The 27,505-nt window shown below is 34.4% G+C and overlaps 1 protein-coding gene across 1 annotated transcript in view; it reads left to right on the top strand.

Moving 5' to 3' along the window:
• FSTL5 (follistatin like 5) overlaps positions 1-19,834 on the top strand; it is a gene marked incomplete at both ends in the record, with an annotated part of 271,920 nt that extends 252,086 nt beyond the window's left edge. The window contains one exon of the mRNA XM_080343428.1: positions 19,132-19,834. Coding sequence (XP_080199554.1) covers positions 19,132-19,834 — 703 coding nt within the window. The remainder of the gene's footprint in view (positions 1-19,131) is intronic.
• Between the last annotated feature and the right edge of the window lie 7,671 nt (positions 19,835-27,505).

Raw genomic sequence — 27,505 nt, 5'->3', positions numbered from 1 at the left:
CATCAAGCTATAAACATATATAGTGCTAGAGGGGAAAGAACTTGAAAGCTTGAGGAATTGGAGAATGAAGCACAGTAGTTCCAGGGTAAGCAGAGAAGATCTAGAAAGTAACTGCAATTTCTGATGGTGATTGTGGAATCTATCAGCACACAAAGAAGGTCCATCTGGATTAGAGGTTCACTCTGCAGTGTCCCACTCTGTAAACTGTGTCTTTGTGAGAGTAGTGCTAAATGGAAACCTTGTAGTCACTCGTATTTGTGTATTTGCCTCCCAAAAGAAGGACCCTTGTCCTAAATATGTTGCTTTTGAAAAATAATCTCATAGGAATTTCTGGGAAAGACGGAGGGGAAACAGTAGAAAGTCTTTTTCTGATTTTTTTTTTTTTCTTGAACTAGTGAATTTTACAGCATGTTTCTTCCAGAGGGAATATGAAGAATGAAAGACTAATAGATTCAGTTCAGACAGTTTAAATGCTGTGAACCTTACTTTGTTCAACTACCACCACTGGCAGCAGCAAGTACTGTTGAAATAAGTGCCTCTCTAGAAGATATGCAGGTACTCTTTAGTGTATCAGACCTATATTCTTCACTTCATTCCTCCTCTGTTTACATGTCCCCACCCAAAAACCTAAGAGTATATAAATGTAACCACAACATGTCTTCAAACTAGGAAACTCCCAATCATTTACATACATACAAAACATGCTGTATATATAGTGATATATATATATATATATATAGTGTATATATAGTGATGCTTCATCTGTATCTTCCTTCAGCTCCACTCTTATACTCTAACTCAAAATGACCTGTGTTTTTAGGCTTTAAAATGTACTAGGCAGTAATGATTCCCAACTGTGTCTGCAGAAAAGCACCTAAAGAAATTATGAAGTAACTGCCAGCACTCCACAAATACAGTTAAGATTTGCTGTCACTGAAATCTGGCAAAGACCTGGTGTTCTGAGGTGTATATAACGTCTTTTAATCCAGATCATTTTGGAATTCACAGAGAAAATATTTTGAATTTTAAAGTTCATTTTCAGCTCAGTGTTATGAAATAGAATTAATACTTAATTGCACATTTAAATTTAACTAAAATAAAAATATTTTTTACAATGCACTGAAAACTATAATTGTTTCTAATGCAATATATATGTACGTATGCACGCATACACATATATATAAGAAATCAGTTTTGAAATCTTGTTTCTGGAATCAGTTATCCTTCGTGTTTTTTTCCCGTGTCAGCTGACAATACAATACAAATGCTGCTTGACCAATTTATTCAACTCATGATCCAGATCTTTTCCTCTCACATAACTTGAGTAAAACCTGACAAAGCTCTCTAACTGAAAATGTCAACTGTCAACAGGAAAAAAAAAAAAAAAGTCAAAAGCATTTCCACTTCACTGTGGCCATTTAGAAATGAAAATTCCTTTCAGATGTTGCCTAAAACATGAGGTAGCAGCCAGCCTTTGTACCACTATAAAACCATAGCATTAGAAAAGTAAAATTCCTTATGTTCTCCTTGTCTTTCTCCATTAGCTCAGGAAATGGCCAGAAACTGGTGTTAATCTAGTTGACTCTACTGAAGCAAAGGGGAGTTTTCTTAAACTATATATGTTTTTTACACTGTAAGTTTTTTCCCTTTCATGTCTTCAGAAGTCATAACGAGAATATTTACCTTTAGGGTAGTATGATTTGTCTCTCTGAAGTGGCCAAATCAACCATTATTATAAATAAATAACTTCTGTACCTGTCTCCTAGTATGTATCTGCTTTTCAAATTCAGCATGTATCAGTATGTGAAAAGACATGACACAATGAAATGTATAAAAATGTAATCAACTATAAGAAGAAACTAAACCCTGCAATTATGGCACATAATTTGTTGTAGCCAGTGATTAGAAATTATCTTAGTGCTGTCTTAATTACTCATTGGTTTTCCAAATGAACCAAAGTATAAAGATTCATCTGTTAGCTTTGTAACAGTCTTAAAATTATGTAATTAACCATTTTTTCTATATGTTTGCTAACAAACTACGAGACCACAATTATTTTTAAAAAATTGTGCTGGGTCTGGCTTGGTTGGAGTTAATTTCCTTGATAGCAGCTACAATGATGCTGCGTTTTAGATCTGTGACCCTGGAATAGTGAAAATTTGTTTGGAAATTTTTCATTTGTAGATTTCTATTTTTAAGCGTTTAGAATAGATTTTTACTCTTTACATTTAAGCTTTCTTATCTGATGTTACGTTACAAATTTATCTTTTAATTTTTGGTAAAGCTGAGCTGCTTATGTGATCACGTGAATCAAAGAATTTAAGGAAATTTCCAAAACTACAGGGATAGACTGTTTCTTCTGTATTCCTTTCATGGGTTCCTAACTGTCTGTTAGCAACATTTTCTTGTGGATAAAATATCCAAACTTCTATCTTAACAGAGCCACCACTACCAACCCTCACTCCCCTGTATTATCTAAAAATTAGAACATAGCAACTTGGTTTGATGTGCCTGTTTGTTGTTGGTGGGGTTTTGGTTCCTTTTTTTGTTTTGTTTTTGTTTGTATGCGTTTTTTTGTTCTTTTTTTCCGTTATAATAATACATTTTCAACAGAAGTGTCATCTCTCATGTTTTTATGTGCCTAACCCCTTATTTTATCATATTTTTTACAAACAAAAAATATTTTTGGGGTTCAGCCTAGCATTTTCTTAATTTGGGTCACTAGTAAAAACAAAACAAAACAAAACAAAACAAAATAAAAACAAAACAACCAGAAAAAAGAGTTGTGTTAAAGTTCAGTATATGTTCTTTTGTATATTCGCATATCCCCAGCTACAACAGTATATGAACTTCATTTTTTTAAATGAAGAAAAAGATCTTTTGACACTGTTTTGACATAGGTAATTTATCACCTTTGTAGTCCTTACCTCTACCTCATTATTCATTTTCTACTAGTGCTGAACTACTTCTTTTGGCATAGATAAATTTGGCTGTGCATTCCATATGACATCTGCCCACCTTAATGTTACCTCATTTTCTGGAGTGTCAGATCTTTTTAATCCTATCCTACCTTGCACTGACATTTAGGACCATCTTTAGGAATGTCATTTGTTCACTTCGTGTGTGTAGATAGCCCTCTTTTTGACTTTTAATGCTTTAAAAATGAAGTGAATTTTTTCTATTTATTAAATTGCCAGCTCTCCTTCCATAGAAGGTACAGAAAAGAAAAACGCTTTAGCTGTTAACGTTACAAATAAACTTTTGCTGAGGATAAGTTCCTTTATGATATAATGCAAGCAGTTTCATACATTCCTGAATTCTAAAAATCTAGAAATTAAGGTGCTTTGTCTTAAAATTCCTTGGATTGTTTTCTTGTGAACACTCTAATAATTAGGTAACAATTTGTAATAATTAAAAAGTGTATATACACATGTTGCAAGTTCCACAAGAGAACATTCAAGACAACTCATAGACTCCTGCATCACAGGTACACTGAAAATTCAGGATTTATCCCTATCCTGTGCAAATGTACACAAAATGTGAGTCAGAAGTCCTGAGTCCTGACGTGTTAAAATGAGTCAAGTCTTCCAGCAAGATCTACAAAAATGACTGAACAAGACACCAGTATCTATACAGCTATGGGGAAATTTTCCCAGTTGTTCTTTACACATGGGTCATTTGAAGATATTCTTCAATATGAATTTGGGATGACAGCCCGTTTCTTTCCTCTGGATCTCTAGTGATGTATGACTTAAATGCTCTGCAAGTAAAATCTTAAAATGAAATAGTAATAAAATAAAATTTCTAAAAAAAGAACAACAACAACAAAAAAGAAATAGAAATCATGAATAAAAATAAAATTTTTGGAGGGTTTCAGCTAGTATACAATTTTTGTTATCAGTATGAGACTTTAGTTAAGAAATTTTTAGATTGATCTTGTAAGCACTTACATGATTTATGTAGCTGAGTTGCAGAAGACAACTTACATAAAGTGTCTCTCACAAATAAGGTTTCAAAGATTGCATCACTTGTGTATTTTTTGCCTGAGTGAAAACTATCACAATAATAATGAGGATTTTGTTGATGGTACTTACAATGTCATTCACTTTGGCTCAGCAGCATTAAATTTGTGGCGCTCATTTGTTTGAGTCTAGAGTTAATCTGATTAAATATGATGTGGGATAAACTCAGAAATTATCCTTCCATTTTTTGTCCATTACTGAAAGCTTACTACTACTCAAAAGTTACTTATTCATTCTAGTCTCTGTCACTTATTGTCTAGGAATGGAAGGTTTTTTTCTATTCAAATTCATGATCTGAGCACAAAGTTTGATTTGAAGAGATCCATTTCTTCTAAGAAGATAGCACTAGTCAGGATTCCTTCAAGCCCTTGTAGAAATAATATTTCTTCCCATGACTGTCTTGAAGTTCTTTATATCCTTATTTTTCCAAGGAATGATCAGTATGTACTGAGAGAGTAAAAGAAAGAGAGAAGGAAAGAATAATTTTAGTATGTTTGGCCATCACTGATTGTGGAGTCTCTCTCACCCAACTTAATTCTCTCTACACTGAATTCTTAGTGAGAGTGGAAATAGAGAAAACATGTTCACTTCTATGAGGTATGTACAAAGCAATACTAAAAAAAAAGATCTTCAGTGCTTCCAAAACAAATATGTGAATATCAGTCTCTGAAATCTTGGAATATTTACTATAAGGATCATTTCCCTCTCAGTCAGGCCTCTCAGGTAATGTTCAGCAGTTGTTATCACCTCTGTGAAGCAGAGCAAGACTTTTGTGGGATTTCCTTTCCCCTTCAGCCCTTGCTATATCCATCTTTCTTTTTCACTACATTTTAGGATCTAATCAGGAAGTTTATCATTACTAAAAGAATGTACTCCCATAGATATAAAAAAGTTAGTTTCATAGATCTTACGATTGAATATTATGTTCCTTTCTGAATTAATCTGTGAAGATCTATATTTCTTTGTAACAATATTATCAAGTAAACCTGTGAAGCGTTTATGACTTCTGATATATTAGATCCCTGCTGGCATCCATTTTTCATCCTAAAAAAGTATTTGTAAATCCTCATCTACAATTAAAAATAAAAATAGTATTGATTTTCATTGAAAATAAGTTTTATCTCTATATTAATTTTCCTCTTTTCTGCCACGATTTATAAATTTCAGATAATTCCCATTATTGTATAGACAATGTTTTCCTTCTTTTAATAATTGGGAAGTTACAGATGAGATATTTAATGTGCAAGTCTGTAAGAACTTAGAAACCTGAAGTTTTCAAAGCCCAGAACTTCTTCTCAAGCCAGAGTATAACAAAGTAGTCGATACTTTTAGAAAATGAGATTTACCATCAAATTCTGTTCTTCATCAGAACAACTTTTTTATTTATCTAACAACTGATAGTGATTATTTTGTTTTACACAAAAATTAGTGATTTTCCATAAGAGTGAACCCACAACCTTCTGTTCTGTGTTTTTTAATGTTCTTTTTTGACCATTTTTTTCCCCATTCCTATTTCTTAGGACTACTATGTTAGTATTTCTGAGGTATGTTATCACGGTCACACATTACTGCTGCAACTGTTATTTCTCTCTTTTTTTAGGTGGCATTTTTAAATATTTCATTTACAGTAATTGCAACAAGTAGATAAATAAAATTGATGAAGAGCACAAAAATCTTTTACAGATGCTTTTGAATATATATGTTCACCTGCCGAAACACTCACAAAAATAGAGAATTATTAAGATATTTCTCAAGATTTAAATATGTCCTCAGTTAGAGGATGGTTTATATATATAACATAAATGTTATATATAACAGCTTAGTGCTGTTATATTTAAATACCAAGAAAGGAGGAAAAATCTTTTTCTGATGCAAAACAAAAATATTAAGCATGTGTTCTTAATGTTGTAAAGAGTATCAGGAACAAAATTAGGGAAACAGACTTCAAAGGTCAAAGACTGTTATAGTACCCAAAAGAAAGGCACCACTTGTGCTGATGAGCAATAGCTATTGGGCAAAATCCACTTCACCTTTTGTTATCACCAAACAACCATTTCTGAACTGCAGAAATTAAAGAAAGGTCTTTCTTCAGCAACCTGCCAGAAATGAACTATTCTAGGTAACAATAATTTTCCTAAGTCCTGAAGGGAAGAGTGGTATGCCCTTGCAGTGCTGACGGGTTGTGAAATCAGAAACAGTTCCAAAGCAAAAAGTGTGGGTTTTTTTATCTAGAGGTAAATATTTTATTTCTGCAATATACTACAGTAATTGTAATAGAAAATGACAATAAAAATAAATGGTGTATTTTAAAATTACTTAAGTAAGGAAAATGGACTGTGTGATGATTTAAATGGTACAAACACAAGGTGTTTGAAGTAAAATAAATCAATGTAAATAGGAAGTAATTGTTGCCAATGTTTTATGTTAAGCTATTAGAAAATCTTAGTGAGGAAAAATGCATTTTTTTTTTGCCCTCTGCTGGTGGCAAAATCTCAAAGGACCAGTGAAGACAGTTGAGCCTTACAGCTAAGAAAACAATTCTTAGATAAAATTTCCATTTTCTTTTCCTTATTTGTTAATATTTGATTCTCCAGAGCTACTGTAGATAACTTCATTTAATCAGAAAAAAAAAAAAAGAAAAGCTATATAGCACACCTCTATTTTAGAATTTTATTTAAATGGTAATACCTTCCCATGTTGCCAGACTAGAAGTTTTTTATAGGATCAGGGGCTACCTTGATCCTCTAACAATCTGTTCATGGGCTGTTAATATCATTTACTTTGAGTTCCAGAAAACATTTGGTCAGCAGATTTGATCAGACTTTGTAGTAGTGGAGCTTTATCTTCCTTGGTTGATTTTTTTGCATAAGTTTTGAAAAAATGGTCCCTAATGTGTAGAGTGTTGAGTGGCATTAAACACAATGTTATTCTCTCAGGGTATAGTAGATAATGTTTATTATTATTTCCTTGAATCAAGTTATACAGGTTAAAAAACTTCTCTTTTGTAAAACAATGCTGAAGTTTGCTTCTTGTACAGATAATTTTGATTGTAGATCATTTAATTCTCTTTTATTAGCTTTCTGTTTTGAGAACATAATTTTCCTGATATTTCAGATATCTCTTTAAAAAAAACGTCTATTAACTTCGTAAGGATAATCTGTGGGTATGGGGCTAGAAGCAAAATAAAAAGAGGACATCACTTTTTATATAATTACCATCTTCTATTCTGTTCATCTGATATTTCCTCTTTTATAACAAACGCAGTTGCACTAGTAAGTAATATATATGGCTTGTCTAAAGGAAGAAAATAACATTCAGGAAGCCAGGCTGATAATTTACCACTTGTTGGCAGCTCCACACTAGAATCTTGTTTGGCTATTCTTTGTGCATATAAGATGCAAACTAGCTTGCTCTGTCTGAAGGGTGGAAAATAATGATACCTTGCAAAAACAATTTTGAAGATGCAGTGTCAGAATTCACGTCTTGGAACTTGGTATGGAATATCTGGTCCATTATTAATCCATATTTTACTTGACTAGAACTTCCCATCAAAATAAAATTGCATCTTCCGTAATTTTTATAGCTACAGGTCTCAGTATTGTCCCTCAGTCTGAATAACTACTAGAGATGCAGTATTATTATGGGATGAACTGAAGATTTTCAAATGCAGCAAATTAAAATAAACTCTGTTGGATTTCTTCTTGTGTTGTCCACCCAGGATCTGTTCTCTAGAATGTGAAAAATTGTGTAACATACATGGTGTCCCATTCCCTTGCACAGTTTTCATAGTTCCTGTTTGCACAAACAGAAATAGTTTTGAAATTCATCTTTTAAAAACAGGAAATTTCCTAAGCACTTAAAATCAGTGGATATGATCACTAGTCACATTCTGTTATATTTAGTACTACAAGAAAGAGATTTATTACAATTTGCAAATACAATGTTTGAATGAGTGATACTAAAAGTCATATGATGTGTTTCCATCTTGATGTTTTGCAGTAGGCTATGGTGTTAGTTCTAACAGACTATGTCAAATACTTCAGTAGTGACATGAAAATGTAGTTCACTGAGATACAGTGATAAAGTTGCTTTTGGAAAATTCATTTGTAAGATTTGCATGCAATGCTTAGAGCTCTGAAAACTCTAAGAAGATAAAAATGAAAGCAGACTGAAGAGCTTTTATTTGTCTTTTTGATGACTCTCTAGCCTTGAGAAGATATTGAAGTTGATCATTTTGGTTGGAAAAATACTCTTTCTGTGGAAAGCGAAGTGAATTCATGGTTTTCTGTTAAAGCTGTCCTTTGAGACCTGTGATGACCAGCTTCAGAGATCTTGTAAAATTCTGGGAGGAATATTCTTTCTGGTTTTAGCTCTATTTTGCCTGGAGACTCATAGAACATTCTTCACTCTATCCAGGCACCTGTAGCAGTGCTAGCTGCTGCTCTAAGTAGCCATTTTAATTTCTGACCATAATGGACAGCTTAAATAACCTCTACAGCTCTGTGATACCTGACCTGATTATAATGGCTTGGAGAAATAGACAATCACATTTCAAGCATAATTGTAGCCCTTACATCATGTTATAGTGTTAGTCATCTCACCTTCAGTTTTCCAAATCTTGCAAATGTTTGTAGGACTGGTTTTGGATATTATGCTTTTATTCTGATAGGGTGCTTATGGTGAGTGCAAGGTTCACATTGTAGGCACCTAGATTTCAGTGTGAAAATGCGGTGTATCTGTGCGTGTAAACTGCCTATCTTCACCTATAGTTAATGGAGATCTAGTCTATAGAGATAGTGGAGTCTAGAAGGCAGTATTACTCATGCCCTGCAGGGCTCTGGCACTGGTCATCCTAAATTCTCTAGACTCTGACTGTGTGGACTAGATGTCTAGTGGCAAAAATACCAGCTTAGGTGTTTAACTCGTATGCAGACATGCGCAGTTATGCATAGAAATGTAGGTGCCTGCAGGAAAGGAGATCTAGCACTGCTATTCTAAATGATACGTGACAGTGAAATATGAGCATTCAACCACCCAATTCATCAACTGTGACATGAAAATATTTATGTTTAATCCTAAGGGGAGAGAACATGTTTTTCACTTGAGAGGAAAAGGAGAGGTCATCACTTTCACGGATCTTACCATTTGACCTGTAAAAGCATCAGTGGGCTCCTCATAGGCAAATTTGGAGGATACAGGGTTGTGCAGAGAGTAGCAGTAAAAACATTTGGAGCGTTAGGACTGAAGCCCAGAATATATGAGGCAAAAATGATTTTTACTCATCCTCTTCTGGTACTAGAAGAAAAAACAGTCTAAGGAGGATTGCACTAGCATATAGTTTTCTCTCTATATTTCAATTGCAGACTGAGATATTATACCTGCTATATATACACATATACATGTATGCATATTTATAAGTAATGTGTGCACTTTTTATATCAAATAATGCAAACCTCTATTAAAACTTGGCAGACTAGGAGTGAGTAAACTGCAGGTGCCTCAGAGTCCTACTTCATGCAGTCTCAGCACTGCATCAGTGTGGGGTTTTTCCCCTCTTATCCCTCCCTCTGTCCTGTAGGATTCGTATAACAGAAGAAGGGTCTGAACACAGGGGAATTCCTAGATGCATATGGATCTTTTGCTACACACCTATACATAGTTGTAACAAAATGGTAGCAGAATTCTTGTCAGTTTTAATCAGCTTTACATGAACTATGAAATACAACAACTCACAAGATGAGTGTTTGCCCTACAGCTATAGCAATTGCCTTCAGAGAAGACTGGACAATATACAACCTCCTTGTGCAATGGCTGCAAATTTTCATTTGAAAATAATGTCAACTCTTTCCAGGTATGGAAAGGGATATTGAAATGTGGCACTGCTGAAGTTCAGACAATAATTACCGACTTTCTGGCATTAAGTTTCTCATTAAGTCTTTCCCTGATACTAGAAAATAGGATAAATCTTACTTAGGTACTACTGGGATGAAGATAGGGAGTTATGCACACAAGTGTGACATCTTGTAACCAGGAAGCCTTCCATAGAACTGAGTGAGTCACTAAATATTTCAGTCAAGTTTCTGTTTTTCAAGTTAATTTACTGTTACCAATGTATAACACTTTCTGCTAATGATATTTCTACAATATGTTTGTAATAAATTTATTGAACTCTAGCATCTTTTTATGGAACAAACCCACACAAAAATAGAACAGGAAGCTGTAGACATTTTAAATTGTTAAATCACACTTAAAGCATTTTTGGCATGGATAGAAAGAACGCCGATGTAACAGACATATGAGAACAGTGAGATATTTAATGGAAAGAGGGAGTTCTTGCTCATTCCTCAAAAGCAAAATATTCCCATTGTGCTATGCAATAGTCAAAGCTACTTAGGCTGAACAGACTTGATAAAGAGCTTGACAGGAATTTTATGTAAAACCACCATTACTTTTTCAAAAATGTAATGAACTATTTTTCTACAGTAGCAAAGGGATTGGATCTGGTTTCAATGCAGCTCACCACCTTAAAGGACAATGATGGAATAAGCATTTGGACAGTGAAAGGGTGCTAGATACATAAGTCCTGTTGTGGTAACATAGTCTGCACTTGCACTTTTTTCATATGTGAAAGTCACCTGTTGAATACCATGTCACAATTTGTGTTAAAAGAGAATTTTTTTTACCCTTTATACCTGTCACAAACAGTGGAACTTTAAGTGTTGGAAATTTTGTGAAAAATAACATGAAAATTGGATGTGATGAGAGAGAGTAAGACTTACAGAAAGTGATAATGTGGATATATAACAATAACAGCCAGTAAAATTTCCAAAATTAGTAACTTTTAAAATATGAGTTTAACATTCATGCTTCATGGCATAAGAAGGAGCAATGGCTACTTTGGAAGGAGTTTTATTGTTGAACATGATATCATGTGGCATGGAATATTCCTTTGGGCAATTAGGGTCAGCTGTCCCAGCTGCATCACCTCCCAACCTCTTGCCCACACCCAACCCACTTGTGGGGAGGGCAGAGTGAGAAACAGAGATGGCCTTGATGCTGTGCAAACACTGCTAAGCAATAACTAAAATGCTTGTGGGTTATCACAAAGCACCATACAGGCTGGTACGAAAAAAATTAAGCCCATTCCAGCCTAACCCAGTATGCTACTCATAAAGAAAATGCTATGGAATTGCTAAACATTATTATTCTTTATTCTCTTAACTATTTGTCACAATGTATGGTTGAAAATCTTGCATTAAAATCTTTATTATTCATTCATATGGAGTAAGCGAAGAAAGAATGAGTCTCAGATTTCATGATTCTAGTATATACTCCAATTGGAGTCATATGCCCACAGGCTACAGATTCCCACTTGCATTAGCTGTAAAACACATTATTGCAAATGTGAAGATTTAGTCTCATGTCTTGCAGGCTTGAGTTGTACAGGATCCCAATATGCACTCCGACAAACGCCTTTATATGCTGTCTGATATTGTGCAGGATTTCACCGCATAGAAGAGACAGGAGGGTTGAGATTCTCATAAATATTAATCAGGGATTAATGAACAGTGGGAAGCTTCTGCATATCAATCTATATGAGAGGAAACTTTGCATTAAATACACCACCATTTTTCTATAAATCATTTGGGAAAAGTGAATGTACTCTCAAGTATCACTTGTTGTTTTCCAACAGCCTAGTCATAAAAACTAGGCTAACAGTACATAGGCAACAGACACAATTTCATCACATGATTATGAATGGCTGTATTTTTTTAATCATTTTAGTAAACTAAGTGCTTTTGAAAAATTACAAGATTATGGTAGCTTTGGGGCTTGAGTTCTGCTATACATGGAACATAGAGCAGTAGTGCAGACTTCTTTACTCAGATTTAATAGCTTGAAATTGAAAAAAAAAAAAAAATAGTGAAAGTTCAGCCCGTGCACTCACTGATTTGGTTTACTGAGACCTCCAACAAAACTCTTCTACTAATATAAATTTTGTGAAATGTCCCTGTTACACTGGGCCTATAGACACAACTGGAGGACAGCATTTTGTTACAGCTCTGGTAAATCACCCTCTTTTTTTACATACGTCATTTTCAAGTCCCTTAATCTACTAATCTGTGCAATCCGAAGCTGCCTTTAACCTTAGTGACTTGCAATACTGTTTTCTGACAAATTTGGTAAGTGCTATTTTTTACAGTTGTTCTTGCCTTCTCATCAGAAAGATGAAGGCCAACCTGGCAATGAAAGCAGAGTTAATAATCTGACACTGGTATGCTGAGAAGGTTCTTAATACTGAACAGGAAGGAAGCACGGACAGATTCACCTGGTGGTTAGAAGGCAGTAATTGGACAGTGGGGTAAAATTTATTTGCAGCTGATCATTGCTGTGTGCAAGCAGGTAGGTGTTCTGAAGTGCCTGTCAGTAGCCCATCACTGTCCCTCCAACCTATCCACCAAGATCTTCTGCATTTAGATCAACAAACTTCAAAGGAACAACCAATCCAGCCTCAGAACATCTTTCTGCCTGAGTGAAATTATAGCTGTTATAGTTGTATAAGTTATAACTCACTTATGAAATTCACAATTAATTAAGATCAGAAAAAGATTTACAAAAAAAAAAATCTGTACAGGGGATTTAAAAATGGCATCTAAATCTCAGGCCTGCAGAAAGACAGACTTCTCTGCATACTACTTTTTTTTTGTGTGTATCTGTATGAGCTAAGGTATTGTGTCAAATCACAGTTAACATCATGAGATTTGAAACCCTTCGCTGCTTCTCAAAATCTCAGCATGAAATGACTGAGTAGTATGAGGTTAAAATCTGCTGTACTGAAGCAATTTTGATTTTATGAACAAAGCCAAAAAATTGTTTATTCATATATTCGCAGGCTAGAAGAGACCATGTGAACATCTCTGACTTTCTGTGTATACCATAGATTTTTAACATTTCAAACAGTCATCCAGGGATTCACGTCATGAATCTGATATTTCTAAATCTACTACTTGGGTTTGGCCAAATCTTCCAAAAAACATCATAGTCTTTACAAGGAGATTCCTACTAAGAAAAGTCATCACCTCTGTGATAGTTTGTTGCAATGGTTTATTGTCCCCATTGTTAGAAAAAGTTACCTATTTCTCATTTAAATTTGTCTGATTTCAGTCTACAGTCATTATTATAATTTCTCTGTGAAAGAAAACATTACTAAACAATATGTTCTCTCCATTCAGGTTTATCTGTGTTGTAAGTAAGTTATGTTGCAGTTATATTTTTTTGTAAGCTAAATATATGTGATACTCTCAGACTTTTGTTTACAGTCATTGTCTTCATCCCTCAAATAATTTTCATATTTTTCCTTGCTCCTAATATTTTTGAATATTCCCTTTTAGAAAGGCAGAAATAAAACAACATAAAATGTTCTTAATTTGGTCTCCCTAATGTAGAACACAGATATGAGACTGCTGCAATATTCTTACCTCTTTCTGTTCGTTTGTTTTGGGTTTTTTTGTCATTTTGTTTGTTTGTTTGTGGTTTTTTGTGCTTTGTTTTGGTTTTTTGTTTTGTTTAGTTTTTATAGGTTTTGGGTGGTTTTGGTTTGTTTTTTTTTAACTCATTGGACTCAAATCTCATACTGAACTGTATGTCTACTACGATCCTTAAATCCCTTCATAGTTGCTACTTTTCAGGATATTGTTCTATATCTTCATCTTGCATTCCTCATTCACATGTGAAGTTGCTCGACTTTACACTTGGTTACATTTGAACATATTTTGCTTAAATGAGCAACTAATATAATGACTTTTCTGTCATTATTGACAACCTTAGTGTCGTGGACTCATATATACATTCAAATTGCCTGTGAAAATTTTGTGAAGTATCAGATTTGGTACCAAGCAGAAGCAAAACTTCCCTGCAAAATGATGATTTTGCCTTGATAGCTACATTTGATTGCAAAGAAATTATTTTTCCTTCAGGTATCAGTTTTTATTACTGGAAAGGTATGTACTTCTGATATTCAGTTACCTTCAGCAAGGTTTTCTAATAAAAAAATTAAATTAGGTTTGTCTCACAAAGTTCATTTTTCCATAAACCCATGTTGACTGCATTATGTTCATATTTTTCTGTAGTTGGTTCTGATATCATCTATTTTATTATTTCCCTGGGATATGCATCAAAATATTCAGCTTAGCTGGGGTACTTCGCTTTATCTTATTAATATTTCAACACTCTTCTTCCAGTCTTTGCAATTTTTCCTGTTTTTCTGAGATTTATTAAAATATTAAGAACTAGTCAACTCTTTCAAAATTATCAGGAACAAAATATCTAACCTGACAGATGTGTGTTCCTATAAAAAAAGTTTATCATCCTCCTCAGCTGCTAGTGACCTGGAAAATACTTCCTTATCTTTAGGTAATGAAAGTTACCTGAAGTTTCTCATTCATTTTTTTTTTACTGTACTAGCTTTCCTTATCAGTTTTCTTCACTTCCCATTTTCCTTTCTGTATCTTCCCTCCAGAGCTTCCATTACTTTTCCCATCCTTACACCTCTGCCTCACAATTCTCATGGACTGGGAATCAGCCAGGCAAACCTCACAGGCACAGAAACAATCAGACCTCCCTTGATTTGTTCAGCTTCTCAAAAGCCAGCCACACAGCTCTCACTGAGACAGGCAGACAAACAAATATATCAAACACATAGCTTGCCAAATCCTTTTACATACAAGAAGACTGGCAGCTTTGAAACGATTTTTTTTCCCCTACTTCTTTTTTATCTGTATTATTTGGCTGTTTGGGTATTTACGTCTCTGTCCAGCTTTACTGAATTTTAACTGGGACACTGAACAGTTACAGGCAGTATGACAGGCTGAGAAAGAATAATTTGAACAATAGTATTGCTACAATTCTATTAGTTCTAATAAATTACTTTTGGCAGCCATACTGGTTCTGCGGACGGGCAGTTCCTTTGCGAAGGTTTTCCAGTGTCCCACTTTGGATCTTCTCTCCCACCCAGGTCCAAAGTTATGTCTGATTTTAATTTTCACAGATATTTTGACAAAGTGATTTCCTGTATTCTTTTTCAAAAGGATATATTTTAGTTGTCTGTACTTGCTCTTATCTGTCTTTTTAAGACCTCAGTTACAATGGTAGCCTGTAGCATGACCACTTAGAAGTCACGTTGAGCTTTAGGTAACCTATGTTTTCATCCACACTTCGCCAATGGATCGTTCTATGGCCTTAAGAAAGTCATCATACTGTAATATTTGTAAAATGCTTTGAAATCAGTAAGTAAAAACTGCTAGTTAAGTTCAGTGTATTATTCTGCTCACATAGCTGATATTTTAGCCTACTCACCTCCTAAAACATTAACTTCTAGGCTAATATTATATCTTTGTCCAAAGTACTGGTGGTTTAATATTTGAACTAGAAAACATTATAAAGAAAAAAGTCTTTAGCATGTTAACATTACAAGAAAGTAGAATTATGTTTTTCCTGGACTAGAGAAATTGCTACTTAAAGAATGGACTGGAAAGCTTATCTCACAAAGCAGTATTTTCAAATTCAGAAAAGAGCAGAACACAATAAATAGCATGGATAGCTGTAAATAATTTTGAATCTACAGTGTTGAGAAGATTCAAGAACTTAAAACAATCACAGTAAAAAATTGTATTAAACTGCCCCTTGCACACTTCAAAAGCAAGATACATTGTGAGTATTCAGGTATAGCTGATTATCAGAATATATAGATTAGCTGCTGCAGTAGGAAATTATGAAATCAAGTGTCTTAATAGCTTCTGAGCAAGGGACAGTAGATCTCCTAAGTGCAACAAACACAGTGTCAGAATGAGGTTTTAGCAATCCTGAACCCAGGTTCTTTAGTTTTCAGATAAGCTCAATTACCAAAGCTGAAGCCACTATTTAAGTTGTAAGAACAATCTATCCAGGATACTGTAAGCTTTTTATTTGTGGCTTTTGGAAAGGGAACTAAATGTTTTAAAGAGGCAGATAAAGCTGTACAAGAAACTAGAATGCTTGGGTAAGTTGTGGTTGAAGTAGTTGAGATGCAATATGTTATCAGCTGGTGTATGTTTTAAATGTGTTTGCTGGTTTGCCCTAGTGTGAAGATGTGATTAACTCTGAAGATCTGGAGTCCCCAGCTGTAGACAAACAAAATCTACCTATGTTAGTGGGAAAGTTTATACCCACATTCTACTCTGGCACCTAAACTGTGTTATTCTTAACAACCAGGTTAATCACCAGACACTATTAAAAGTATTTAAATGATCCCACTGTTCCTCTTAATGGCATGCACTGGGGAATGCTTATGCAAACCTCTTAGCTGGCAGAATTTAGGGGATTTTTCTTGTGGAAGGTACAACCAGGTAATGAGAAGCTGGAGGACAAACCAATGGTAGCATCCTCCTCCATGGGGAAAGCCAGTTGTTGAGTGTGAGGGTTTCCACACCTTCACATGATGTATCTAAGACCTTATATTTAATTTAACTTTAGAGAGTATATTCACTGTTTCGTTAATCATGAGTTTTATGCAACCAAATTTAACATAAGCTGAGTGTACCTGTGATTGAAAAACATTTGCTGGGAATAATATTTGAGAAGCAAAGATTAATAACTTATATATTCCTTTTGAAACCAATGACATTTGAATGCAAAATGTCACATAAATTGATTATTAACACTGCTTAATCAAGTACTCATAAGTAAGGTAGATTTCTTTGAATCAAACTGATTTAAATAATTTTAATCAGGATTTAAATCAGCAAATAAGGATTGCTGATTTAGCTAATTGATGATAATCTTGGTTTGCATTTGTATTTTACTTCAGAAAAAAAGAGTCATTTTTATCAGCTGAAATAATCCTTAAGATAAATAGGTGTGCAAGTAGGACAAAGATTTTGTATTCTTCTTGCTTATCAGGTTGATATGTGATAAACACCTTGTTTAAGGTTTTGTCCCGTTTAAAAGATATTTGTTTAGATTCTTAAATTTGCTTTGTGGTAGAAAATGTTTTGTTTGGTTGGTTTTTAAATTGCTTGTGTTTTCTCTGAAGTAGGATAGAAACTAGAGTGCAGCTCCAAATATACAGTGAAATTTTAAGTCTTTTTCCTCAGCTAAATAAAGGTACCATGAAATATAATGGACACACATAATAAAATGTATTAAATATATTTTAAGTGATGGATTTATTACAGAAAACAATTTTTAACTGTTTAATATAGTTTCTGAAAACAATCGGCCAAACTTTCAAAAGTATTATATATTTAATTACATAGATAGTGTCTGATGGGATTTTCTGAATCACATAATTGCTTTTGTGTATATTTATGTGTATCTGAAAATGTCACCTGGATATAAGTCAGTGGTTTAAGTACCTATGTAAGTTAAAAACCAGTTTTGTGAGAGCCTGTTCTTTCTCTTGTAAAAAATATTTCCTGGTGTTCCCTGTGACTGTGTATTGGTATACTGGAAGAGAAAAATATTTTCAAACCCAAAGTTAGCTTACCAAACTCGAGCAAAAAAGTGTTCTTTGTGTTCACTATTGAAATTGAGATCAAAAGAAGTTAAAACAAAAAAATGTCTGCATTGTGTAAAGTACTCAGATTAAATTAGATGAAATAACTCTTTAATAGTATTTAATATATTCAGTACCTGCTATCACATTGACCTAAAATAATATATTTTCCCTTGCCTTCACATACCTTTAACTCATTAAAATAAGGACGATTGAGAAGGGTTCATGAACATCATATTTATTTTTTTAATTTATGCAAATGACACCACTAATCGGTAGTAGGTTTATCTTTTAACATAAATATTCATAAACTTAAATGTAATTTAAATTTTCTCTAATAATAATTTTTTTTAAATCATACCAAATAGGAGCAGACCTAAGTGAAATATCAATTTTTCTTTGAAGATGATAGAAATCATTCTGTAGTTCTGTGATCATATGATACTGAAGCAGTATGTAAGGATTTCAGAAGATGGGGCTAAAATTAAAAATATTCTTGTATCAGTTCAGTAGTAAATGTAATTCACCCTGTTGTATGTTGGAGGAACTGACTGAACAATGTCCTGAAACCTTTTTGCCTCTTACTTTGGTGGTTCACTGCTTAGTAAATATGGAGTTGCAAAGTATAGTGTGAGTATTGTGCCATAGTGCTTTATATCAAGAGGATGTGAAAGTTATTTTTAGATTATGTCAGCACACAACTTCATTCTTAGCATCAAAGATTCAGAGGAAAAAAAGTTAAGAAATGTGTCAAAGGAAAACAGCTGTTTCGGAAAAGCGCTGTGAAAGATGATTATAAGTAAAACCGGTATATTTCTGCATGACTCCATAATATTTAGAGTGGTGAGGTTTGTGTTTATACAATCAAATGATTGTTCAGTTGTAAATTATACATTAACATTACAGAACAGTCATATAGTTTATATTCGAATGTTATAAACATTCAGCTCTAGGATTTTGGAGTTGAACCATGTTATTCAAGTTCAGTGAAAACTCCTTGATGTATGGAAAAGTATAAAGGGCAATAAATTGTAAGAAATATGGGGCTTGGATAGTTGGGAAGCATAAATCTAAATCTTTTAAATATATTCATTTCTACTGAATTAATATGAGGATGATTCAGATAATTATCTGAATAACAATGAGTGCTGGGTTAAGTTTATGTTCCCAAGAATGTTGAAGAACTATATGAAGTGAATTAAAATATGTGAGATGTACTTCATATTGATATTTAATCTTTTTCTTCTTCCTAGCTTTTGTAAAAGTTATAACTGAACAGGTGTACTCAGAGCAATGTTTACCTTTTCCCATAAGTCAGTAGGAAAAAAATGTTTTACCCATTAATCAGATAAAAGAGTTTTAGATGTTTTATTTGATGCAGTCTAAATTACAATTGCAAGAAGACTAAAAATTAAATATTAGAAACTGCATAATATCTGAAACATTTTAAACTGAGATATGCAGCAGTACACTGCTGCACATATTAACTCATTTACTTTGCTTATAGTGGCTTTCCCCATTTGTATATAATACACACAGCAGCTCTGACTTTCTTTGATTTTGTGTTTTTCCTTCCAGGTTTGGATTTATTCTTCATAAGGATGAGCCTGTGCTCCAGAAGATTGATCTAGAAACTATGTCCTACATCAAGACAATTAGTTTAAAGGATTATAATTGCATTCCTCAGTCACTGGCTTATACGCATCTCGGAGGATATCTGTTTATCTGCTGTAAGCCTGATACCACCGGGGCTGTCCTGCCACAGCTTATAGTGGATAGTGTTACCGATTCTGTGATTGGATACAACAGTGACGTGACAGGCACGCCACATGCCTCTCCAGATGGACACTACCTTGTCAGCATTGATGATGCAAAAGGTCTCATGAGGGTCCAGTCCATAACAATGAGAGGAGAAATACAGGATGCATTTGACATTCACACTAATTTGCACATATCTGATGTAGCTTTTCAGCCATCATTCACTGAAGCTCATCAATACAACGTCTACTGTAGCTCCAGCACACAAACTGATGTTCTTTTTGTGGAGCTCTCCTCTGGCAAGGTTAAGATGGTGAAGAGCCTGAAAGAGCCTGTCAAAGCGGGCGAATGGCCTTGGAACAGTAAGAACCGTCTTATAAAAGACAGTGGCCTTTTTGGCCAGTATCTCATGACCCCTTCCAAGGAATCTCTGTTTATCCTAGATGGACGGCTCAATAAGTTAAATTGTGAAATCACTGAAGTTGAGAGAGGCAACACAGTAATTTGGGTTGGAGAAGCATAAGTATCTGTGTTAGATACTTACCGAATTAATAATTTTACAGTACATTGCACTTAAATTACACCATTCTTCAAATTTACACGATTTTCATTTTAAATTGTTAGACCCTTCTATACCTGTTATTTTTTTGACTTGAACACAATTTGAATCAACTTCCACATGAAAGTTACTAAAACAACAGCTATTCGATAATGGTACTCCTTAATAATTATCAGCTAGGATGGTGTTCTTTGTCTGAAATTACTAAATATTGAAATTGATGATAAATATCTTGCATTATTTTAAATGAAGTGGGGAAAAAATAAAGCTTCAGGGAATTTAAAGTTATACTTAGCTTAAATGTTATTCAAATTTTGGGTTGATTTGCTTCAGACACAAAACAAGAGCTGTTGTACAATCTTTGACTCCTTAAACTGAAATGTTATGTCCTGTTCTGTCCAGTCCACTGTTTAATCTTTTTGTGCCTTGAAGCGAAAGTCTCACGTGAAAGGTAAAGCATAGAAATTGCATAATTTATTCCCACTGTGGCTTCAGGATTGCTTGTCATTGGAAAGAAACTTTTGGTATCAAATTTCTAGTCTCAAGTTGTGGAACATACATGGAGAGAAAAAAAGGAAAAATTATATTTGCAGTGTTTTCTGATCACTGCGATTTGACAAGCTTATTTTTATGGTGAGTCTCAGTTGAGAGAGCTGCTTGCAGAAGCTTAACCTTTTTTTAGAAAAAAATAGATGTTATGTTTTTCAGCTATCACAGGGTTTCATCAGCAAGGAGTTTCAGTTCTACTGAAGATAAACATTGCATTTATCCTTTCAGAGTAAACCGCATTCTAAAAACCTGGCATCACAAAGCTTCACTAAAATCACTGAGGAAACTGTTATTTAAAAACAAACAAAATGCATTTTAAGAAACTGAAAATGCAAAGAGCTGGTCTATAACCAGTAGATAACATTTCTGCTTATGCATTTTACCATTGATCCATATTTGTTAAACCATTTGGTTAGATAAACAGGTTTTCTATTCCATGCATCCAATTGGATTAGTGCAAAAAACAAATGACAAAAACTTTGTATTTTTTATAGTTTGTTTACTTAGAATTCTACTATTAACAATGATTAAATATGTAAGTGGGAAAAATAAGATTCTCAGAAATAGAATAAGAAGTCAATATGATCAGAAAGCCAGCAGTAAACAACTATCCAGACTTGGAGCAATGACTTAGAAGTTTGGGAGTATTTTTATTTTTCTTATGTTTTTGCTGAAGAATGCTTATAAACTCTTAAACCGACCTCCATTTACTGAAGGCAATCAGAAAAAAAAATATCTTTTTTTAAATAAAATTTTACTGCAGTTTAGATTGTGTAAAATTGCTTAGAAATCTGGAATTTTCTAGCATTGTACTCTTGTGTGCATTTAGCATCCTGCCCTGTGTGGTACAGTAGATCTCTCTTTAGCTTGAGCAAATCTCCTGGTAGGTAGATTTAACTAAGAGTCTGCTTACATTTCTAGCTACTGAATCTGTTTTCCTTTTTAACAACTTCCTCCATTGTGAACGAACAGCAATCATGTAAACTGTCTGTTACTCACTTATTTGCAGTAGTCTGTCTCATGCATTTTTCTTCTGTAACTTACACCATGTGAATGTTCTGTATGTAGAAAATGCTTGACAAAAGGAGAATAAACCCCATAAGTTTTAAACAGTTCTGACTTTGGTGAATGCTCTGACGTAGCCAAGCTGAAGTGACATGTAACATGAACTTTATTTGAAAGCAAGGTAGAAGGAAATTTATCTACCTATTATATGTGTATATATATAAAATAGATGTATTTATATATATATATATATATATATATAAAATATTAAGTGTGGGAAGAAATCTTTGCAGAAGAGCTTAACTGGAAAAGCTTTCTTTGGCAGCTACAAAGAAAAGCTCATCTATTAATCAGTTCAGCACAGAGTAATTAGAGTACAGACTATAGTTAGAGTATAGACAGGTGTCTATTCTCATCCCTAGCCTCTGGAGCCAAAAACCTCCAGTCTGCAAGCATGCACTCCAGTAGTACAACACTCCCTATCCTGTCTGCCCAGTGTAGCTGGGTTGTACACTTACTGTGCCCTCTAATCTAACCATTAACATTAAAGATAAGAACTGAATCCCGTTATGATAGTGAGATTCCCTTGACAATGAAAGCTGTCCTGGCTTGTACATGATCCCTTACAATCTCTGTCAAAGTCCAAGGCACTTGTCAGTTTTGGCAATGTCCTATTATTTTGTATTAGCAACATTTTGCAATTGAAGAAGCTTTAAGAATAAACTGTGTAGCTTGTTATATGAAACAAGAGACCAAAATCTCTGCTAATATACTTCACAGATTTTGTTATTTCAAGAATATTACATTAATTTGTATAGTACATAAACTGTCACTCAGAATTCTTGTCTGAAAACAATTTCTCTATTCCCACCCTAAGAATATGTTTGACTCTAGCTAAAGCAGTTTGGTAAAGGACTATTGCTAATTCCCTTTATTTTGTTTAACTAGTCTAGTGTAATATCTCAGAGGCCACAGTCTGTTTGGAAGAAGTCAAATGTACATGGCAACCAAGTTCTGTTACAGCTGCTGAAAGTTTCCCCTGTATTCCTGTACATTGATGAATTTGAGAGCCACATGTGAGGACAAGATGGAGTGCCATTCACCAGGGACCCTATTGGTAGAGCTGCTTTTGCCAAGGTATTAAAAAAATATTATTTATGAGACCTGGAGAAAAGGCTCTGTCAGTCTATTTTAAGAGTCACCAAAGGAAAGAAAAAATATCTCCAAAGTAAAGAAAATATTACTTTTCCTTTCAGTTTCACGGTAGACATTTTCAGTAGTCTGTGTCTGAAGGTATATTTTAAACTATTCCATACAGATAAACGGCTAGTGATTTGCTTCCCTACCATATGTACATCAATCAATAGGTATGAGGGATTAAAAACTGAGTTGTTTTTTTTTTCAAGGGTGTCTTTTATAAACTAGTAGAGATTTTTATTTCAAATATGATCTTGCAATTTTTCACTTTTTGTGTGTGGTCCAGATTATCAGCATTTATATATTTTTATACATTTTTATATACATTTTTATATATTTTCTGACTGCTTAGTTTATAGTATTAAATTGCGAGAGATTGCTAGTTAAGCAACTGCATAAATCAGTAAACTGAGTTCAGAACAAGCTCTTCAATGCATTTAGTTATATTGCTTATAAACAAATTATTTCAAGCATCTATGCATTTGGTGCCAAAGAGTTCATAAGGCCAAAAATAAGATGTCTTTGCAAATACGTAAGAAATATCTCTTGTATAAGCATGTCTTCAGAAACTTCAATGGGAAAAAAAAGATGAAACAAGTTTCAAAGAACTCTATGTACTTTTGTAAGTGATATCAATGAGGTTAATAGCTTAATTTTGTGATTTTATTGAGCTTCCTGCTCAGACCGTATGATTAAGTAAGGCTGTCCGTTATATACAAGTTAAGGGGCATCTGAACATTTGTGATTATTATAGTATTATTTTGATTTTAAGTAGTCACTCTTCATCAGCGGTTTAAACTTCCTTCCATTAACAGAATCTTCTGAGCTTGCATGTGATATTTCTATGTGTTACTGAACATGTTTTGTTACACTGAGGTAGTGTCTGCATTTCATTTAGGAATGAAATATCTCAGATATGGATTAGAGAGTAGTAGACTTGCAAATTATGATTCTTTTATTAAGAAAAGTGCATAGTTATTACAGCATTTTGCCAGCTTCTTGCAAGATACTCAGTTTGATTTCAACTGAAAGACCATTGTCAGCTTAATTCGGACATTTTGTTTTTCCTAGTGAAAGACCAGTAGCAGGATGCTTTGCAGGATATTTTGTAAACAAATAGGATTAGAAGTCATCTGTACTCACTTTTTTCCCTTTTCATGGTATTTTAAAGTAGACACCCATAGTGCATTTCAAGAGCTTCTAGAAAAATTAATTGATCAGTTTCTACAGAAACACACCTAGTAAATATCATATGAATTCAAATTGTATTAACTAACATTTTCATTTATTTTCCTTATTCTGCTAATCATTCTCTCAAACAACCTTAGGGAAAAACCAATACAGATGCATAAACTTTGTAAAATATTTTATAGGTCAACAGGTTTCAATTTTGTCTGATTTAACTTTATTGTGTAAATGTGTGGATTTGAACCGGACTATGCTGTATCTTGGACAAGTGCCCTCACCACTGAATAGGGTACAAGAAGGAGAAAGCCTTTGCCCACTCTACATCTTAAAAGAAAAGAAAGGCCATATGTTTATAGATGACTATTTTCAGCTTTCTAAACTCAGATCCAAAACATCAGAAGGTACCTTCTAGCTGTTCTCAGTAGCAAACTGAAGTCATAATGAGGACTTACACCCCAAGTCAGTTCCATTAGCTCCCTCTAGACCATTTCTTTCATCCTCTGCCTCTCCAAGCTCTAATTCTAAGGTAACAAACATTTTCCATCGACATAGAGGACTCCTAACTGTAAGCTCAAGAAAGCCATTTGACAGTAATATCTGATCAACCCTAAGGCACTTTTGACTCTAAATTATCCTTAAGTACTCAAGCAGCAAGTATCAACCAGTAGCAACAGTACCCTGTTTCTGACAGATTGTGGCCAGTTCCAGAGCTTCACTGAATAGTTGAAGGAGTTGTTCCAGCTGGTTGTAAAAAAAAAGGTGGAACTAGATTCTTCACAGCTGTGTGTAGCAGGAGGACAAGACACAACAGCATAAATTGAATCAAGAGTTTCAGATTGGATGTAGGAAAAATCTGTGAGGACAGTGGGCATTGGAGTGGGTTGCCCAGAGAGTCTGTGTAGTCTCTATCCTTGGTGGTTTTCAACACCTGGCTGGATATGCTTGTCTGACCTGTAGCTGAACTGGTTTTGAGTAGGGTGTTGATGTAGAGGTCTGCTAAGGCCCTTCAAACCTGAATTATCTTGTGATTCTATGATTATGACTTGGGGTTGGAAAAAAGGGCAATCTTAATTTGTTTCAGTTGTTTAAGTGTCTGAGTGAGCTTTCACAGCAGATATTTAAATGAATATTTGCAAATGAAAAACTCAGGTGTTAATGTTGGGCTGAAATGTGGCCTAAGCAAAACTCACAAAGTAATATATTTTGTCACTTGAAATCCTTAGCTTTGGGCATCTCATCTTAAACCAATAATATTATTTTGAAATCTGGACTACATTTTTTGGCTTCCAGGAAATCCCAAGCTGATAACAGAACTTGCACAGGTGAAGGTAAGTGCTCCTTTCTAATATTTGAAGAATACCTACAACAGAGAAAAGGATACTTGAGAACAGCATTGTGGATATGATCTCTTGATGCTCTAGACATTATATGTCCAAATGTGAACACAGCCACTTAAATGTATCCTTGGTCACAAGTCTTCAGGTAAAATCATGTTAGAGCGAGATAAGGACTCAGCAAAACAAGTCGATTCAATGTGAATCACGCTAAGCCATTTATTACAGAAACAAGTCTCCTTATATACGTAACTATATTCTAATCACGCGGCCACACTCCAAGCCTGGATTCGCTAAATAAGTATCGTGGGCTGTCCGTGCGCTGGAGTCTCACTGATGATGTCCGATGATTCATGCCACGCCAGGACCCTGGTGATTGAGGAACACCCCTCTTTCTCACAGCAGACTCTGCACTCAGCTTCTCAAAGCGGCCTTGAGATACCTTTGAGCCTGATTAATTCAGCAACAGATCTTTATCTATCAAAACCCCTCCACAAAATCATTCTGGGAATTTCCTTGAGACATAATAGCTACATTTATAATATGGTTCAGTAGTGGAATAAAAGATTTGTTAAGTTGCTAATCAATTTGAGATAGAACTCATTTCTATAGTCATGTCTCCAAAAGAAACACTTTCACGTAGATAACTTATGGGCCATCTCTAAACAGTTTGTATTTTGCATTTTGGCTTTCATTTTAAGCAGGTCCTAAAGAAACCTACTGATGACTTTTGTTTTGAGGTTAGCAACAAAAACATGCAACAGATAGGAAGATAAAAGATATACATCAATATTTTTCAGCTGTAATGACCCAGAAGTGTGAATTAATTTTTCTCTGAATACAGCATAGTTTTAACTCTGCATGTCAAAATCTCAGTTTCAGCCAAATTCAAAGAAAAGACAGAACATACTAAGTGAGAGAGAGGGGAAAAAGTCATTCAGAACATGAATATCTGCTAATTAGACAGATGTGAGATGCAGTCCAGCAGTCAAGAACCTTAGCATTTGTACCACATTGTAAAAGTTTCACTGTGACTGACCCCCCCACAATGGAAGAAGACTGAGAGGAGAAGGGTAAAAATAATGAGCTAAGGGAACAATGTAGAGAATGTCCACAAATTACTGTAAAGAAAGCTGCACTTCCAGGGAGACTGGAGAGTAACCTTTCGTTTAAATATATGTAACTCATACCAGTAACTCATCAGGTCATATAAATAGCTTTTTCTGAGATAATTAGTGGAGAGTAATGTCCTTCTGAGCTAGCTAGTACAGCATGAGTGGAAGTATATATGTGGCTCAACCCAACATTCAGTATAAAAACTGGACACCTAATACAATGATCTTTGGAGAGCAATGGACTTGACCTAATTTCAACTCTTGCATTCCTTCCTTGTGACTAGGCACACTCAGCACCATGGCGGTGAGCGTGACAGGTCATGAGTATCATGTTTGCCTGATGATTTGACTGCATTCTGCAATATTGTGCTTGTGTTCTGATGTCAGTATACTGCTGTATCACTCTACTAAGTCAAAATCCCATGCAATGACGAATACATCAAATAAGTAAATTTGATGTTAAACTTTAAACTTTCTTTATGTGGGATATCTAAAAGAACCTTGTCTTAGGATATTGGAGACTGATATTCAACCACTACCACTCCATTTTATATAACACTGGAATGAAAAAAGATGTTCAGCACTTACAGTACTTCATGGGATCACAAAAACAATGACAGTTAGAAGAACTGGGCAAAATCTTAGTTATGCTGCTGTTAGGAGTTCTTTGATAGTCAATGAGCATCACATTATACAGGCCATAGTAAAGGCTACAAAGACAACGTGGTGAGCTATTTCATTCTTATATTGGGGAAGGAAGAGATTATGATGGGTTTGTAAGTTAAGAGTTAAACTGGTGTCTTATACCTGCAAGGGAGGGATGTTTGCATTCCCTGACATAGGTAATTTAGTTTGTTTGTTTGTTTTGATTTGGGTTTTGTTTGATTTGGTTTTTGTTGTTGTGATTTGGTGTTTGGGTGTTGTTTGTTTTGGGTTGGGTGTTTTGTTTAATAGTAACATGGAAAGGAGCCTTCAGAGGAAGTACTAGCAAGACTATGTGTTCAGAACAAACACCTGTTTACCGTAGTTTTATAAAAATTCATAACCGGAGTTAAAAATAAAGTTTCACTTGAATCTCTCCTGTCACCTCTTAATGGGTTAAATGACCTGTTCTGTGTGCCACTACTTTTGAAATTATTTTTAACTGTCTTCGGTGAGCTATCTTTCACAGAATATGACAAATTCAGTTACTGGTAAAAGACTGAAAGATGCTGAAATTGCCTTTTTCTATTTAGAAGTAATGCATG

The sequence above is a fragment of the Nesoenas mayeri genome (assembly GCF_963082525.1).
Source record: "Nesoenas mayeri genome assembly, chromosome: 4".
Lineage (NCBI taxonomy): Eukaryota > Metazoa > Chordata > Aves > Columbiformes > Columbidae > Nesoenas > Nesoenas mayeri.
Note: the sequence above shows the minus strand (reverse complement) of the source record. Positions and strands in the feature narration are given on the sequence as shown.